The 19489-nt window shown below is 38.9% G+C and overlaps 1 protein-coding gene across 3 annotated transcripts in view; it reads left to right on the top strand.

Moving 5' to 3' along the window:
* MACF1 (microtubule actin crosslinking factor 1) overlaps positions 1-19489 on the top strand; it is a 385648-nt gene that overhangs the window by 334903 nt on the left and 31256 nt on the right. For all 3 annotated transcript variants that reach the window (XM_058303848.2, XM_058303845.2, XM_058303843.2), the window contains 19 exons: positions 519-737; positions 2519-2722; positions 4417-4648; positions 5273-5499; positions 6615-6737; positions 6838-6939; positions 7978-8079; positions 8190-8363; positions 8453-8608; positions 8751-8948; positions 9516-9644; positions 10353-10526; positions 12879-13034; positions 13140-13346; positions 13482-13601; positions 14231-14400; positions 15858-16017; positions 16850-17044; positions 17381-17509. In XM_058303848.2, coding sequence (XP_058159831.1) covers positions 519-737; positions 2519-2722; positions 4417-4648; positions 5273-5499; positions 6615-6737; positions 6838-6939; positions 7978-8079; positions 8190-8363; positions 8453-8608; positions 8751-8948; positions 9516-9644; positions 10353-10526; positions 12879-13034; positions 13140-13346; positions 13482-13601; positions 14231-14400; positions 15858-16017; positions 16850-17044; positions 17381-17509 — 3177 coding nt within the window. The remainder of the gene's footprint in view (positions 1-518; positions 738-2518; positions 2723-4416; positions 4649-5272; positions 5500-6614; positions 6738-6837; positions 6940-7977; positions 8080-8189; positions 8364-8452; positions 8609-8750; positions 8949-9515; positions 9645-10352; positions 10527-12878; positions 13035-13139; positions 13347-13481; positions 13602-14230; positions 14401-15857; positions 16018-16849; positions 17045-17380; positions 17510-19489) is intronic.

The raw sequence follows: 19489 nt of genomic DNA, 5'->3' as shown, positions 1-19489 counted from the left end.
TTTTTAAAGAGTATGGTTGACCATTTCCTCAAAAATTTTCATAGTTCACTGGGGTGCTCATCTTAAACATATGAAACATAAATGCCAGGTTTGTGGAGCCTTCTTATCAACGGAGAAAAGGCAAATGAAATCAGATGGGCCATATGACTCCATATCACAGCCCCTGGAATGTTCAGTCTTAAACTGACCTGTTATAATAATGTTGTATCTAAAGTTGTATGCATCCTCACTAAAAGGTTTATTTTGCTGTGTTATTCTTGTGCTTATTTTATTGCCTTTAAAAATATTTTCATATTTTAAAAATTATAGAACTAATAAGAGTGAGAAGAATATTAGAAACCTCAGATAAGTATAAAGAAGAAAGTAAAAATTGCTTGCATTCTTACCAAATTACTCCATATTTTCAACATTTTAGTGTGTCTTTCTTCAGACTTTTATATACCTGCATTTTTTTCCCTTAAAAGAAGGATTCATAATATAGTAACATTTACATTTTATTCTTTTTTTTTTTCCCATAGGAAAAGACAGAGTCTCTAATACAGCAATATGAAGCCATTAGCCTGCTCAATTCAGAGCGTTATGCCCGACTAGAGAGGGCACAGGTCTTAGTAAACCAGTTTTGGGAAACTTACGAGGAACTCAGCCCCTGGATTGAGGAAACTCAGACACTAATAGCACAGTTACCTCCCCCAGCTATCGATCATGAGCAGCTTAGGCAGCAGCAAGAAGAAATGAGGGTAAGGAGAATGCTGAGTTTTATTACAGAGCCAGAAATTGGTTCCACAGTTAATTCAAAAACAGCGTATTTATTAATGCCTGTTGGGTATAAGTTCTGTGTTAGGAAGTGAATTCTTAACCAGTAAGAATTTCTTTGCACAATAAAAATACATATCTAGATTCTTTCCTTTTTCCTTTAATATGAATCTATTAAAGAATAAGATTATAGAGAACTAAATAAAACCCAAGGAAATTTAAAATCTTTCTGGGGACAGGATGTTAGATTGGAGGTGGGGTTGGGTGGCTCTTCCCACTTTTTAGGCACCAGCTGGAATGAGAGCCATGAGGGAATGTCAGAAAGCATTTGCTATGTTTAGTTAAGGTGAAAGGAAAGATTATAGATATTTCAACTAATGCTATTACCATGAATGGCACTTTTTAAAATGTTTCTTTCTGGTTTATGACTAGTCCTTATTCCTATCATTGTATTCCTCTAAGTGGAAGTTTGTAAACTGGAAGTAGTCAGGAGTGGGTTAAGGAGCAATTTAATTACCAGAAAGATTGCTGCTTTTAGCTTATCCTGCTTGTTGTCTGTCTGGTGAGGGAGACAGATGTTAAAATTGTAAATTACAGTATAATATGTAGAAGTATTTTTGAGTAGAAAAGAAAGGGAAGTGAAGGAGGATGCATCTGGGCAGACTTCCTAGATGATGGGACATCTTAGTTGGCTTTTTTTTTCTTTAAGGTTTATTTTATTTATTTCTCTCCCCTTCCCCCCAACCCACTCCCCCAACCCAGTTGTCTGTTCTCTGTGTCCATTTGCTGCGTGTTCTTCTTTGTTGTCAGCGGCACAGGAATCTGTGTTTCTCTTTGTTGCATCATCTTGTTGTGTCAGCTCTCCGTGTGTGCGGCGCCATTCCTGGGCAAGCTGCACTTTCTTTCACGCTGGGCGGCTCTCCTTACGGGGCGCACTCCTTGCACGTGGGGCTCCCCTGTGCAGGGGACACCCCTGCGTGGCAGGGCACTCCTTGCGCACATCAGTACTGCATGTGGGCCAGCTCCACACGGGTCAAAGAGGCCCAGGATTTGAACCGCGGACCTCCTATGTGATAGACGGACGCCCTATCCATTGGGCCACGTCCACTTCCCTCAGTTGACTTTTGAATATTAAGAGAATCAGATAGTGTCAGAGCCCAAGGTTTAGATGTTTTTGTTTCTCATAAATGATGAGATGATGAGATGATGAGATGTGCTGTTTTTTTAACAATTCAGTTTTGTTCCTCACGAAGTTGATAAAAGCTTTCATCAAAATAGCTAAACAGTATAAAAATACTCATATGGGGAAGCGGACTTGGCCCAGTGGTTAGGGCGTCCGTCTGCCACATGGGAGGTCCACGGTTCAAACCCTGGGCCTCCTTGACCCGTGGTGGAGCTGGCCCACGTGCAGTGCTGATGCGCGCAAGGAGTGCCATGCCACATGGGTGTCCCCCGCGTAGGGGGAGTCCCACACACAAAGAGTGCGCCTGTAAGGAGAGCCGCCCAGCACGAAAGAAAGTGCAGCCTGCCTAAGAATGGCACCTCCCACACAGAGAGCTGACACTACAAGATGACGCAACAAAAAGAAACACAGATTCCCATGCTGCTGATAACAACAGAAGCGGACGAAGAAGACGCAGCAAATAGACCCAGAGAACAGACAACCGGGGCGGGGGCGTAGGGGAGAAGGGGAGAGAAATAATAAACAAATAAATAATTCTTTAAAAAAATACTCATATGTTTTAATCCACATTTCTTTACATAGCAACTAAGGGAATCCATTGCTGAACACAAGCCTCATATTGATAAATTACTAAAAATAGGCCCACAGTTAAAGGATTTAAACCCCGAGGAGGGAGAAATGGTGGAAGAAAAATACCGGAAAGCCGAAAACGTGTATGCCCAAATAAAAGAGGAGGTTCGCCAACGGGCCCTGGCTCTGGATGAAGCTATTTCCCAGTCTGTTCAGGTATGTGTGTCTTCAACCTTCAACTGTTCTGTAGTCTAAGTAAAGAGATTTCTGTATCAGGTATGCTTCATGCTCAGGAATCTCCATACCAGCATGCTGATGACACATTACTGAGAGACTAGGAGACTTTGCCTATCTGTATTTTTATTCCAAGGAACATTGGCATACTGACACTATAAGGAGATTAAAAAAGCATCTTGGCTAGTATGTATTGTCTATTGATGGTTTCCCTGAAAACTTTATATTGTGATATACCTTAGCAGGGATGATTTAGGATAAACTCAACTTGCAGACTCAAAGACAATGCATGCCTTAAGAAAGGTCAGGTTCATATTGGACCTGTTATGATTACAATTTAAAGTGACAGCACATTGATCTTCATGGTGAAAAGGCCACCAGCTAGTTCCTAGTTCAAGGGGAGTTGCTTCAGTAAGGAGAAGAAATGAGAGTCAAAGAGAAGCATAAGCCACCAGCATTAGAGTTTAAAGCATGTAACTACATACTTTTCAACTAATATACTATTGTTAGTGGTGCATTTGTCACGTCTGGGTATTTTATTCCTATGTTTAGTCAATATTCTTGGTTAATATTTGTACTTACTCAAGTTTCCCCCCCCCCCCCCCACCTTCCGTCCCATCTCTCACTCACATTGTGGAATGTGTTACTTTGTGTTGTTGCTGCCTGCTCCTGTCTTCCCTACATCGTCACATTTCATTGTTGTGTTGACTGCGCCCACCATTACAGATTACAGAGGTAAGGTACCCACTGCCATGGGGGTTAGGGAGCTTATAAAGCTGAGACTTGAGAGCATTACCTATAAGGAGAATTCCCTTAGCCCTAGTGGAATAAATATTATTAATGCAGTTTCGTTTTGGGTGGAACCTAGAAGTGAGGGGAGTGATGGGAAGTGGTTTTGTTAAGGAAATCTCACCATATTTAACCTATAATACATTTAAAATCAGTAAACCTTATACTAATTAACGAATCTAGAGTTGGCTTTAGATAACTTTTTTTAGAAGAAAGCTTATCTGTTTTGCTCCCTTCTTCCCACCCCCTCTGCTTTAGATTATAAATGAGAATCTTACAATTACTGTCATGTTATTGAAAATACCAGGAAAGTGGCAAGCTAGTTGTTCTTTTAGAATAAGGTTAGATTACCTTCCTTAATTACTTTTTATCATGCCAACATTTTCTTTCTTGCTGTTACATATGGTGGGTTGTTAAATTATATGCCATGATACTTAGAAACTCCCAAGTCATGTAGTGTGTAGAATTCATCTTCCATTTGCCCAGCTAGTGAAAGGTATCTAATTTGTTGATTAGTCTGTTGCATGCAACTATCATCTGACTCACTGACTCTCCCCAGTTTCATAGTCTTGTCCCTCTCTCATCACATTAGTTGAAATAGGAAAAATAGGGAGGCAGCACTAATGATCTGAGTTGATTTCTGATATATTACGTAACATCTTTTTTTGGTTGTTAAAATATATTTGCATTATTTTTCTGATGGGCCAACTCTGATATACTATGTCCCAGTTTCTTACCCAAGCGCAGCATTTTACATCTATCAGGTTTCCTGCTGGGCTTAGCACAGGTTATCCTAGTAGGTTTAACCTCGGCCTTATTCCCTAATATTTCCCCCAGAAGTGTTATGAAATATTTCTATGACCTCTAACAGTCCAAATTTTGTTTAGTTTCATGATAAAATTGAACCCATGTTGGAGACTCTGGAGAATCTTTCCTCTCGTCTACACATGCCACCACTGATCCCTGCTGAAGTAGACAAGATCAGAGAATGTATCAGTGACAATAAGAGTGCCACCATGGAGTTAGAAAAACTGCAGCCTTCCTTTGAAGCCCTGAAACGCCGTGGAGAAGAGCTCATTGGGCGATCTCGGGGAGCTGACAAGGATCTGGCTGCAAAAGGTGCTTGATGAACCTAATTTAAAGAAAATCAATAGAATAATTCTAGGCTGTGGTTATCTCCAACATCTGACCAGATGCTTTTCACTGAATGTAAAAGTATTCCCTGTGTAATGAATATTCCAGAGAGTCATTTAGAAGTCATTTAGAATTCAGAACACGTTTCCCCATTGAAACAAGGCAACAATTGATAGATTCTCAGCCCAGGCAACAAATGCTCCTTTAACCCCTAGTGTGAGTAAACTATAGTATCCATAGAGGATAGAACATAACTACCTTTTATAACACTTTCTGTGAGAGACATAGAGTACGTTCAACACAGAACACTGACTGGAAATAGAATTCTTATCTCAGCTCCTTTATAAGTTTAGGGTTTTTTATCTTTAAATTAGATGATAACTCATTTCCACTTTACTTCTATGATCTCTATATGTGCAAGACAAGTATGAAGAAAAAATGCTAATGTAGAAATAATAAGGATAAAGTAGAAAACTGTCCTTCAGTTATAAATTTGTAGAGCTTTTCTTTAAGATAATTTCTGTGAAAATGTCAGAATTAGGTGGAATTTCTGACAAGACTGATTTCAGATACTTAGGGAAGTTCTGTTCACATCTTTTACCACCTCAGAAATCCAGGATAAATTGGATCAAATGGTATTCTTCTGGGAGGACATCAAAGCTCAGGCCGAAGAGCGAGAAATTAAATTCCTTGATGTCCTTGAATTAGCGGAGAAGTTCTGGTATGACATGGCAGCTCTCCTGACCACCATCAAAGACACTCAGGATATCATCCATGACTTGGAAAGCCCAGGCATTGACCCATCCATCATCAAACAACAAGTGGAAGCTGCAGAGGTAAGGGGTGGGAGGGAAAACTTTTCATTATGTTTGTCCTCCAAAAAGTACTTTATCCAAGTATGTTGTGTTAACTCCCTAGCCACACTGAGTGCCTTTTAAATGTTTTTGTTTTGTTTTTTATGTTTAATAGGACTTTTATACTTAAAAAAAATAGCTGCAGGAGCTAATGTGGCTCAAGCATTTCTGCCCACCTCCCACATGGGAGGTCCCGGCTTTGGTCCCCAGTGCCTCCTGAAAAACAACAAAAACAAGCAAAACAAACAATAAAGCCAGCTTAGGGAGGCCATTGTGGCTCAGTGTTTGAGCATCGGCTCCTGACATTTAAGGGCCTGGGTTTAGTCCCTGGCCCCCAAGTACCGCATACAAACACAAAAACAACAAAAACCTGCTTATTATAGGGAAAAAATTTTTAATATAGAAAAATAGAAAGTAGGGGGGAAAAAATCAATTGTTACTTCAACATACTTTTTTCCGGTCCCTTGGGGAGCCTGGGTTTTACTAAATCAGTTTCTCGCCTTATCTTGTCCATTTTAGCATGAGGTAAGCCTGTCTTGATATTACCTCTCTCGTCTTTTATTTCACACATTCTCCCATATAGAAATTCTTTAAGACCTGTCACAGAATTGACTTATTTCAAGATAATAGCCTAACACTCCTATTATCATAGTCTCTGAGCTATTAAATTTATAACTGACTTATACTGTATTTTAGTCTTATAGATATATTTTTCTATTTTAGTCCTCTGGCTATAGTTTACAGTCTCCTTGGAGACAGGAACAATCTCTTGCGTCTGTTTCAGGGAACTTCTATAGGACTGTCTGTCTGACAGATGCGTAACGAAAGGAAGGAATGATCTTTTGGTAAATTATTGAAGCTCCATTGAACCTTTTCTAAGCTGTTTGTTTTTTTTTTAATATAAAAAATACATATATATAAGAAAAATAAACTGAAGCTTCAGTGTCTAAATAAGCAAAATATTAATAGTGAAAAGCCTTTGAAATAGGCAATTCTGGTCAACATCTGCTTTTGGCAGGTATAAAATGTATTGACAAAGTTTGGGAAGTTCTGTTTGACTTTCTGTTTTGGCTTATGTTCTGTTCATTTACATGAAGACTATTAAAGAGGAGACAGATGGTCTGCATGAGGAACTGGAGTTCATTCGAATCCTTGGAGCAGACTTGATTTTTGCCTGTGGAGAGACTGAGAAGCCTGAGGTAAAGAAGAGCATCGATGAGGTATGGAGAAATAGATAAGGAATTCAGACAAAACATTAGTGGACTCACACTGAAGAGTGGTATTAAATTTAAGAATCTCATCATATGCTGTTCCCCCTAGATGAATAATGCCTGGGAAAACTTAAACAAAACGTGGAAAGAGAGGCTAGAAAAACTTGAAGATGCCATGCAAGCTGCTGTGCAGTATCAGGATACTTTGCAGGTAAAGGGCTAGGAGGTGACGACCAAAGAAATATGGGTTCCATCTTCTCTTGTGTCATTTTCTAAATTTAGCACGTGAGTGATCACCTTTACAGAACTGCAACATTCTCAGACCTAAGACAGTACTGTTTTCACATTTCTAGCTAAGGTTTCTCACTTCTGATGAGAAAGTACTGACATAGCTCCAAATTTCTACTCTTTTCCACTATTTTTTGTCATTGCTTGCTCATCGTATTTATCCCAGTGACAACTATACATTACAGCTAGCCTTTCTTTGAAAATTATTGTTTGCTAGAGGTTCTGAACCCAGGAGTACCTTGAAGTACAACTTGGCATAATAGCTTTAAGATGCCATCAGCTCGGGAAGCGGACTTGGCCCAGTGGTTAGGGCATCTGTCTACCACATGGGAGGTCTGCGGTTCAAACCCCAGGCCTCCTTGACCCATGTGGAGCTGGCCCACGCACAGTGCTGATGCGCGCAAGGAGTGCCCTGCCACACAGGGGTGTCCCCCGCGTAGGGGAGCCCCATGCACAAGGAGTGCACCCCATAAGGAGAGCCGCCCAGTGCAAAAGAAAGTGCAGCCTGCCCAAGAATGGTGCCGCACACACGGAGAGCTGACACAACAAGATGACGCAATAAAAAGAAACACAGATTCCTGTGCCACTGACAACAGAAGTGGACAAAGAAGATGCAGCAAATAGACACAGAGAACAGACAACCAGGGTGGAGGGGTGGGGAAGGGGAAATAAATAAATAAATAAATCTTTTAAAAAAAAAAGATGCCATCAGCTTGCTAGCTGGCAATGAGAAATAGTAACTTTTATTCCAATTTAGTATTTCCAGACTAGTTTATTTTGGACATTATACCAATAATGTTGGCTTAGTTCTTAAATCACCATATTACACTGCCTTTATCTAAAATCATAAACAAATAGCAAAGGTTGCTTTCATTTATTTCTGCTAATATTGGGCTATTGCTAATTCTTTCCTGAGCCCTTTTGTTTTTGCTTTTTTTGACTATTTGTATTTTTATTTTAGGCTATGTTTGACTGGCTAGACAACACTGTGATTAAACTCTGCACCATGCCCCCTGTTGGCACTGACCTCAACACTGTTAAAGATCAATTAAATGAAATGAAGGTTTGTATCTGGGCATGGCTTTTGAAGAACATTAGCTTCTACAGGGCCTTTCTTTTTTTTTCATTTTTAAAGACTGGATTTGATGTTAATATTAAGTATGTCTTTGATAGGAGTTTAAGGTGGAAGTTTATCAACAGCAAATTGAGATGGAGAAACTCAATCATCAGGGTGAACTGATGTTAAAGAAAGCTACTGATGAAACCGACAGAGACATTATACGAGAACCACTGACAGAACTCAAACACCTCTGGGAGAACCTGGGTGAGAAAATTGCCTACAGACAGGTGAGGCAAATGGTACAGTACATAAATGAACTACTCTACTGTTTTCTAATATCCTTACAAATGTTCCTTTTATAACTTTTTCTGAGCAGCATAAGCTAGAAGGTGCTCTGTTAGCCCTTGGCCAGTTCCAACATGCCTTAGAGGAACTAATGAGTTGGCTGACTCACACGGAAGAGTTGTTAGATGCTCAGAGACCAATAAGTGGAGACCCAAAAGTCATTGAAGTTGAGCTCGCAAAGCACCATGTAAGTACTTTAATATCTCATTTCTAAGCCTATTGGCTTGTGACCTAATATTGCCGCCAGTAGCCTTTTGCTGTTAATTTGTGCCTTAGGGGACCAGCCTTGATCATGGATATAGAAATACATTATGTTTAAAATTTTGTAGGTTTTAAAAAATGATGTTTTAGCCCATCAAGCCACAGTGGAAACAGTCAACAAAGCTGGCAATGAACTTCTTGAATCAAGTGCTGGAGATGATGCCAGCAGCTTAAGGAGCCGTTTGGAAACTATGAACCAGTGCTGGGAATCAGTGTTACAGAAAACAGAGGAGAGGGAACAGCATCTTCAGTCAGCACTGCAGCAGGTACATGCATTGTCCAGGTTAGGTAGGTAGAGATGTACTCAGATAACATTTAGAAGAAAGCGTAAGTCAGAGGAAAGCAGTTTGGGAGAACCGCCCTGTGTCTTGAGAGGAAGGTCATTAATGTGCTGGAGCTTACCTGGAAAGAACAGCTTATTGAGTTGTTCTTTTTTGTATTAATTTATAGCCCTCTCTCTCTATTTACTATTTGAAGTTCATAGATCTTCACTATAACAAACCCTGTGCACAAGTTCAGATATATCTTGGATCAAACCAGGTCAATCCATATTCAACCTTAATTCATCAGATTATATCATATATTATTATACATATTATACAGATTATACATATATAAATATATATAATATAATATATTATAGTGAGGTCTGAAGGATTTTGCTGGATTCTAACAGTGACTAAATAGATCGGCCCCAACCTAATCCAGCAATCCAGCTCTGCCTGAGAGCAGTCCAATATTTCTCTCTCAAAATAAATTCTTCACTTTTAGAAAGTTTACTTTTGAAGATGAGAATTGACTGCTGACATTGCTGATATGTCTTTTCTCAAAAGGCCCAGGGTTTCCACAGTGAAATTGAAGATTTCCTCTTGGAACTAACTAAAATGGAGAGCCAGCTTTCTGCATCTAAACCCACAGGAGGACTTCCTGAAACTGCTAGGGAACAGCTTGATACACATATGGTAATAAAGAATTCTTGAAATTGACCATAAGTGTCCCATATTCAGTAATTTCTTCCTGAATTCACAGAGATATATGTATCTAGGAGTCTGTAAGTTCTACATTTTTACCAACAATATAGTATAAGATTGGAGATTGCTGCTTATACAGGACTTTTAATACTTTACCATAAGCATCAGTAGTCACAGGGAAGAATCAACCGGAAATACACTGACTGATGAGCTGGTAAATTTTGAGTTGATCAGTTTGATTGGCACAAGAACATTGACTTTAAGGTGATGGCATCAAGAGAACACACATAACACTGATGTGGTTGTGTTTAAGAAAAGGAATATTTAGTGTGCGTTTGGGGAACATCTAGTAGGTAATAACAGTATTTCAAGAAAAGTTCTTAGAACAAAAGTTAACAATTTCCAGGCAAATCCTTCATGAAAAGGAGAAATAAATTACTTGAGTCCAATCTCTGATCTTAAAAAAAGCTTTTTTTTTCCTATTTACTTAGTGACAAAAATGTTATTATTAACGGAGAATAGTGGGTTTCATTCCATAATAGCTCAGTAGCTGAACTCAGTCCAAAAGAAAGCTTTGATCAAGATGAAAGCTTCCTGGCCTTTTCCAGGCTGTGCTTGTGAATCTGTGTGTGGCTGTCTTCCAGAGAATTGAGACTCCAGAAAAATCTGTGTTGATATCTTTGCTGCCTTTTCTTGTAGGAACTCTATTCCCAACTGAAAGCCAAGGAAGATACTTACAATCAACTGCTTGACAAGGGCAGGCTCATGCTTCTAAGCCGTGATGATTCTGGGTCTGGTTCAAAGACAGAACAGAGTGTAGCACTCTTGGAACAGAAGTGGCAAGTGGTCAGCAGTAAAATGGAAGAAAGAAAGGTATCAACACAAAATACAGTTTGTGATTACTTTGCATAGTTTTGCTTGGCAATTGCTTGTAATTACTATCTTATTTCTATGAAGATTTTTCGGAGACCTGTATATTAACAGAAGTTGCAGAACTAATAACCTCAGAAATGGCTTAATAATCATCAGGCTATCATTTCTGCTCAATTTCTGTTTTTCATTCATGTCAATTTGCATCAGTGGTAACAATTTCTGCCAGTATTTGTTTTCATGCTCATTACTTTTCTTCATCTCTCAGTTAAGGTGTTAACTTGCCTATTATTCAGGCATTATTACTCAGTGATGGATGAACTTTATAAACAAGGTTTTGCTGGAGTTGGTGGTTTGGGATTGGGAGAGGACAGGGCATTACAGGGATTGTAACTAGTAACTCATCACAGTGAATTTGCTGTCCAGTGTAAGTGTAGTATGCAAGGAAATAAACTAAAAATCATGAGAGAACTATTTGATATGACTTCTTCCCACTCTTCCTCAAAAAAAATTCTCTTCAAAAGAAGAAGGTGCTAGGGAGATCAAAGTGTTTGCTCAAATTATTGTTTGTGTTTTTTTAAAAGATTTATTTTATCCCCCCACCCATTGTCTGTGTCCGCTTGCATTCTCATTGGCACTGGGAATCTGTGTCTTTTTTTATTGCGTCATCTTGCTGCATCAGCTCTCCATGTGTGCAGTACTAGTCATAGGCAGGCTGCACTTTTTTTGTGCAGGGTGGCTCAATGTGGGCACTCTCCTTGCGTGTGGTGCTCCACTATGCGGGAGACACCCCTGTGTGGCACAGTACTCCTTGCTCGCAGCAGCACTGTGCATGGGCCAGCTCACCACACAGGCCAGTAGGCCCTGGGTTCGAACTCTAGACCCCCCATACGATAGGCGGATGATTTCTCATTTGAGCCACATCCACTTCCCTCATATTGTTTTTTATTAGAGTTTCATTCCTAGGTATATAGTGAAAGCAATAAAGGCATGGACCCCACGTTTGTGAAATTTAATAGGAAGAAGGACATGAAACAAATAGTTGCACATATAAACGAGCATTTGGAGAGCAACAGTTATTTCCGAGAATACTTCTGTTGGCGTCTGGTAATTTGTTACATGAAGAATAGCTGTACTCTATTCTTGAGCAAGTTGTCAAGAATAGTTCCTAGGAAGGCAGAACTAAGACTAAAGAAATAGGTTTAAGTATGTATGTTGTCATATTAAAGAATATATAGATCAAATGATGTGCAAAGATTTCCTGCCATCAGGGAACTTAGAGTATACTAGTTTTTAAACATTTGTATGATAGATTTGAGATGAATTTGATTTTGCCCCTTGATTTGTATAGATTGGGTCTGTATATTTTTTGTAGCACTCATTGCAATGTTTTATCAGGTTACAAAAGTAACCTGAAAGTACAGGAAGACAATAAAAAACATATACAACCCAATCAACTATAATTAATAGCAATGAACATTTTTGGTGTACCTCTTGGGATTTGTTTCAGTGAATATTTTATATGTATTTATTTTTTTAACAACCTCTCATTATTCTCCTTTGCCTACCTGGTAGATGGACTAGTAGCAAAAGGCCATCACCAAGATGTTGGGGGCAGAGGTCTATGAAGATGAAGCTTATGGACTGTGTTGCATTGGGGTATACTTGTGGACAGTAGTACTTGCCCTCTTTGAAAGGAGCTGTTGTTTTTGTCATTCTCTTTTAGACCATTTAGCATAAAGAAACAGTATCTGAAAATTTACATTTAATGCTATATATTTTTTTGCCTAGAATTTCATGGGTTTTTTTTTTCATTACCTTTTCTGCTTGTAGCTTAAGCATAAGTTTCAGATGCCATATTTTCTGGAAAAAAAGCTTTTAAACAGAGAGTACCACAGTTAGAATCATCATTATAGTAAAATGCTTTTCATTTACTTGTCTTTATTCCCCAGAATGTTCATTAAAAGAAACTAAGACTATCCAAACCAAGTTGCAGATCTTGCAGCTGTCACCACTAAAGGGTCTGCTCACTTACATATATTGAATGGTTTTATTCCTGTTCTTTGATGTCCCAGGAAGTGGAGAGTGGCAAAGAAAGCAACTTAGATGCTAATTGCTCTCTTTCCTTTTCCATGTACACAGTTCTTGTCTTGTGTTTCAATTTCAGGCACTGATATTAAAATGTCCCCTTTTTACAAACAAGGCATGTTTGGCGGTTGACTAAATGAGGATTGCTTTGTAGAGGTCATTTCATTTGGAGTACAATTGGTGTCTTTGTTTCATGAAGCTGTAATTCCTGAATTTGGCCATTTTTCTTTGTGTGTGTGTGTGTGTGTGTGTTTAATTGAAATTCAGTCAAAGCTGGAAGAGGCCCTCAACCTGGCAACGGAATTCCAGAATTCCCTACAAGAATTTATCAACTGGCTCACTCTAGCAGAGCAAAGTTTAAACATCGCTACTTCTCCCAGCCTGATTCTAAATACTGTCCTTGCCCAAATAGAAGAGCACAAGGTAACTATGAGACTGTGATGTTGCCTTCCTTTTTAAAAGAAAGAGTTGAAAGAAATGCTTTTCTATATTATATTAACTTTTAAAAGAGCAATACTTTTCTCTCAGGTTTTTGCTAATGAAGTAAATGCTCATCGAGACCAGATCATTGAACTAGATCAAACTGGGAACCAGTTAAAGTTCCTTAGCCAAAAACAGGATGTTGTCCTGATCAAGAATTTGTTGGTTAGTGTCCAGTCTCGGTGGGAAAAAGTTGTCCAGCGATCTATTGAACGGGGGCGATCGCTAGATGATGCCAGGAAGCGGGCAAAACAAGTAAGTTATAAAAGAAAAATACTAATTTATTGAGCAACCTTGTACTGCATACATTGAGTCTCTGGAAGTGGTTCTCATAAAAGTGTTGGATAACTTGTATATTCATTCCTGTTACAAATTATTATATAATTTTAGTTCCATGAAGCTTGGAAAAAGCTGATTGACTGGCTAGAAGATGCAGAGTGTCACCTGGACTCAGAACTAGAGATATCCAATGACCCAGACAAAATTAAACTTCAGCTTTCTAAACACAAGGTAAAGCAGTTTATTGATTTTAGATTCTAAGCTTGTTACTGAAGTTTATATTATAGCTTGCTAAAAATTAAAGTCAGAGCTAGCCAAACAAAAATTAATAGGTTATTGTTAAAATGTCAAGATAATGAGGCAGTAGTAAACTATGCCACTATTCTGTTTTATATTAAGACACTGCCTAACCATGACTATACTTCTGTTGACTTAACAGTTCAAACAAAGTGACTGTGGGGAGTAACAGTTAAAATTGTAGGTCTTGGGGAGCAGGTGTAGCTCGAGCAGTTGAGTGCCTGCTTCCCAAAAGGTCTGAGTTCAATCCCTATTACCTCCTAAAAACAAACAACAAACAAACAAATGAAAAAATCATCTCAGGAAAGACAATGTAGCTCTGTGATTGAGTTCCAGCTTCCCACATAACAAGATCTTGGTACCTTAAAAAAAAAAAATCAGGTCTTTTTCAAATTGTCACGCACTGCTGTATTTGACAGATTTTTTAAGGGTAAGTTATTGCTAACTTTAATTCAAAAAATGATGATATATTTGGTTATCAACCTGAAACCTTTTTTGTTCGTTTGAAATCAAGACATCATCTGACTTTTCACGTTTTTTTCCTTCTCTATTTGGAAACATAGGAGTTTCAAAAAACTCTTGGTGGCAAACAGCCTGTGTATGATACCACAATTAGAACTGGCAGAGCACTGAAAGAAAAGACTTTGCTTCCTGATGATACTCAGAAACTTGACGACTTACTAGGAGAAGTCAGAGACAAATGGGATACTGTTTGTGGCAAGTCTGTGGAGCGGTGAGCATAAATGCCCCCTTCTGTATGTATCCCACAAGTAACCAAGAGACTCTTTTACTGGATTCCATAAATTGGCAGTGAAGCTAATGCATCACCAAGAGGTTTTGTAGCATCTCTTAATATCTTCAGTTCAATGACAGTTATGAAATTTTTTGAACAAAATATATTAAAATTCTCTCATGTTAAAGTTGAGCTTCACTCTATTAGAAAGGGAGAGGACCATAAAATTCAAGCCAACCAGTAATATCCGTAACTCTAAAATATTTGAAAATCATCAATTTGCAATACAAGTAGTTATCTTACTGAGTGTTCTCAACACGTATCCAGTACTTTGCAGAGCCTCTATGTGCATTATCTCATTTAACCGTAATAATAACTGACCTTAGTACATGCCAGACATTGTCTGCTAACCATTTAATCTTCACAACAACCTATGAGGGGGGAGCAGACTTGGCCCAATGGATAGGGCATCCGCCTACCACATGGGAGGTCTGCGGTTCAAACCCCAGGCCTCCTTGACCCGTGTGGACCTGGCCCAGACACAGTGCTGATGTGTGCAAGGAGTGCCTTGCCATGCAGGGGTGTCCCCTGCGTGGCGGAGCCTCACGTGCAAGGAGTGCGTCCCATAAGGAGAGCCGCCCAGCGCGAAAGAAAGTGCAGCCTGCCCAAGAATGGCGCCACACACACGGAGAGCTGACACAGCAAGATGACGAAACCAAAAGAAACACAGATTCCCAGGGCCACTGATAAGGATAGAAGCAGTCTTAGAAGAATACACTGCAAGTGGACAGAGCACAGACAACTGGGGGGGAGGGGAGGGAGATAAATAAATTTTTAAAATCTTTAAAAATCTTTTAAAAAAACAAAAAACAACCTATGTTACTATTTTCATTTTTCAGATGAGGAAACAATCACAGAGATTACTTAATTCCCTCAAGGTCATTTAGCCTAAGTGACAGAACTGGGATTTGAATTTAGGCATTTTGGTTTCTAAAGCTTATACTTTCAGCCATTCTTACCCTCTCTGCTTTACTGACTTACAATTGCTACAATTCTCTATGAATTATGTACTATTTGTACCCTGGTTTTTAGATGTAGCTGGTGTAGAGTTAGGAGTTGAACTCCTATCTAATTCCAGGTCATACCAAAACCATCATTCTCTATTAGAGTGGTATAAAGAAATTAATATACTTTGGGTCTTTAGAGTATGTCTGTGTGTATAGCCATTGGACTATAAGTTATCAGAAGGGCTCTATCCCTGTCCCCTGCACTACACTTAATCCATTCTAGAGAGTGGTTTAAGTAAAAATGTCAAGACATCTCTCTCAGTCACTTGTATTGCATTTCTAACTATTCCAATATGAAGATCCCTCCCTGTATAGATTTCAGTGTTCTGCTTTACCTGGGCCTTTCGTAAAGGCTCCCTAAACATGCTGGGGTTTATGTGTTTTTCTCAGGCAGCACAAATTGGAGGAGGCCTTGCTGTTTTCGGGTCAGTTCATGGATGCTTTGCAGGCCTTAGTCGACTGGTTGTACAAAGTGGAGCCACAGCTGGCCGAGGACCAGCCCGTGCATGGGGACCTTGACCTTGTCATGAACCTCATGGATGCCCATAAGGTGAGGGGCAAGAGCTGGGCCACATGGAGGGTAAAGTCGTTGAGTCCTCTACCTACATGTGCCTTCCGTTATGTTTACCACGTGGGGTGGGGAGCAAGCCTGACAGAGCCTGTATCTCTGCTTGTCAGAGGCAGTACTTTGCCGCATGTTTAGACAAACTGCTCTTGGGGTGGTTCTGCATCAGTCACAAAGAATTTACCAAAATTGGTTACACTCAGAGATTTGGCAATGCATAAACTTCACTTCGATGTTCTTCCCTTCCTGTTTATCTCTTAGTTGAGTCATAAAATGAATGTAAATTCAGATGGAGACCCTCAAAGGTATCAATTTCTGCTGAATCCTAAAATGGAAGTGTGCGCTTTTATTTTCTTAACTATTTCTGAACCTAAGAAACCTAACACCTTTTATGCCAATATTTAGTGTACCCTATACCTGTGATATTAGGCTGCTTAATGTCCTCCTGTTTCAGCATATAGCATTCAACTTTACTGTGGACTTAACATCAGATTCTTGTGTGCCTGGAAGATGTTTTAACTCCCAGAATTCTGGAAATGTTGTTATAACTATTCCTGTTTCACAAATGAGGAAACTGGACTCAAGGAAGTAAAGCAACTTATCGAAAGTCACACAGCTCATGTGTGCCTGAACTAACATTCAGAGCCTGATCTTCTGGTTGTTCTTTTATATACATCATCCTGCCTTTCTCTGTGCATAAAAGACAACAGGATTGGAACCTACCCAGGAATATCGAACCTAAATGATTCCTTTCTCTACGGTTTCGCCTTTTGGGCTCAAAGCATTTCTCAGACAAACTAATTCTTCTGTTTTCTAGGTTTTCCAGAAGGAGCTGGGAAAGCGAACAGGAACTGTTCAGGTTCTGAAGCGCTCAGGTCGAGAGCTGATTGAGAATAGTCGAGATGATACCACTTGGGTGAAAGGACAGCTCCAGGAATTGAGCACTCGCTGGGACACTGTGTGTAAACTCTCTGTCTCCAAACAAAGCCGACTAGAGCAGGCCTTAAAACAGGTGAGACACATTTGCAGGGACTTACCCAAGGGGGTAAAATTGAACAGATTAATTTTAGTTTCATTCTTAGAATCTGTGCCAGCCAGTCTTGAAATGAACGTAAAGTTGAAAATGTTCTGTAAGACTTTAATACTTGTATTGAAGAAATAATTCAATTATTGATTTTTTCAAAGATCCATAAATGAAAGATGACCTTTGTGGGGCTTGGATAGAGCCACCCAGATGCCTGTGATGTGCTCAAAAATTCAGGGCCTAGATCCTTTTCCCTGGCAAGTCCCATTATCCAGGACCTTGACTGCAGAGAGAAATACAGTCTTTTATGCTTGGTTATTTCAGGCAGAAGAGTTTCGGGACACAGTCCACATGCTGTTGGAGTGGCTTTCTGAAGCAGAGCAAAGTCTTCGCTTTCGGGGAGCACTTCCTGATGACACAGAGGCTCTGCAGTCTCTCATCGATACCCATAAGGTAATCCAGCCCCAAGGTGTGGTGGTCAGTGCCATTTACCACAGTGATGGCTGCACTGAGAGTACAAGAAAGCAGCTTTGTGTTTAGAAACACCTCCTATGAAAGGAGCAAAACCAGGATGAGCCCAGCTGATTGATCTAGCAGGAATGAGAGAGAAGTAACTGGTGGTTTTTGTGATACCTTAAAGATCAGCATTCAGTTATTTCCACAAAAATAAAACAAGCTGGTTGTAAACAAACAACAGGCATTATATAAAGAATGCCCTCTTTATCCTTTTTATTTTATTTTAATTCCTCACCCCTCCCCATGGCTCCTCATCTGTTTTGCTCATTGGTTTTGTGCTTGTTGGTATGCGCTCATTGTTTGCTCATCTTTTTTGCTTGTTGTCTGCTTGTTCTTTAGGAGATGTTATGCATGTTTGTTTTGTAAGTTAACAACTTCTACTAGATACTTATTGTTTATGTATGTTCATGTATGAATGATATACTTCAATAAATTGTTTTTAAAATGAAAAAAAGAATGAGGAATATAGGCACTGTTACAGAGAAGAATCTGAAAATTACAAGTGAACACAATATGCATGTTTATATCAATAAAATTTTAAACCTTTCCAAAAGGTTTGTTCTTTAGGAGCACCAGGAACCAAACCTGGGATCACCCATGTGGGAGGTGGGCATTCAACTATTTGAGCAACATCTGCTTCCTGCTTGTTTTTTTGTGTTTGCTCATTGTCTGCTTGGTTTTTGTTTTTGTTTTTTGTGTTTTTTTACTCGTTGTCTATTGTTTTTTCTCGTCGTCTGCCCATTGTTTTTGCACGATGCTTGCTTGTTGTCTTCTCGTTGTTTGTCTTCTTTAGGAGGCACCAGGAACTGAACCCAGGACCTCCCATGTGGGAGGTGGGATGCCTAACTGCTTGAGCCACATGTACTCTCTCTCTGTCCCCCTTCACCTGCATACTCCTTTGACTTTCCTTATGTTACCAGTTTGGGGCCCTGATCTGATCCCTTACAATTGCTTACCACCTGTAGAATATAATGCAGTATCTGGGGTCTCAGTCTGACTGTCCTATTGAAGTGAGAAATATTTCCTCTTTATTTTTTGTGTTAATTTCGCCTTACTTGCTAAGAGATTTTTGGAAAGGTTTAAAATATTATTGATATAAATATGCATATTGTGTTCACTTATAATTTTCAGATTCTTCTCTGTAACAGTTGCTATATTCCTCATTCTTTTTTTTTTTTCATTTTAAAAACAATTTATTGAAGTATATTATTCATACATGAACATATACAAACAATAAGTATCTAGTAAAAGTTGTTAACTTACAAAACAAACATGCATAACATCATACTGGGCTCTTAAACATCACCCCACCACATTGTTTTGCATTCTTTTGAAACATTTGTAACAAATTATGAGAGAAGATCATCAAAGTATTACTATTAACTATATTCCATATCATACATTTGGTGTATTTTTCCCCCAACCCACCATATTATTTTTTTTGTTCATAAACCATATAATTTATCTAAAGGTTACAAGCAGTGGCATTTGGTATAATTGCAATCAGTATTAGAACATTTTCGTTACTCCAAAGAAAAAGTAACAAAAAACAAGTCACTATCATATCTATATGTTAGTGCTACTATTTAGTAATAACAGATCCTGTGATGTGCTGTCACCATTTCCATTCATTTCCAAACATTTACCAACAATTTTTTACCAATTCTGCATAGACTAAACCTCAGCTTCCCATTCTCTAACCACATTCTATTCTCTGGTGACCTATATTCTATTAACTCCTCACCAAGAGATTTTAATCTTAATTTTGTCCTTGTATTCTGTTGTATTTTACAAAAATATATTGTAGTGTTTTATAACTATTATATTTATGCAAAGGCAAAATTTTTTATAAATATGGTAATGAATAAAAAATAGGGATTTAAAAAAAGGGAAAAATTAACTCAGAATAGGAAAAGG

The sequence above is a fragment of the Dasypus novemcinctus genome, chromosome 9 (genome assembly GCF_030445035.2).
Source record: "Dasypus novemcinctus isolate mDasNov1 chromosome 9, mDasNov1.1.hap2, whole genome shotgun sequence".
Lineage (NCBI taxonomy): Eukaryota > Metazoa > Chordata > Mammalia > Cingulata > Dasypodidae > Dasypus > Dasypus novemcinctus.
This window is presented reverse-complemented; position numbering and strand designations above follow the sequence as displayed.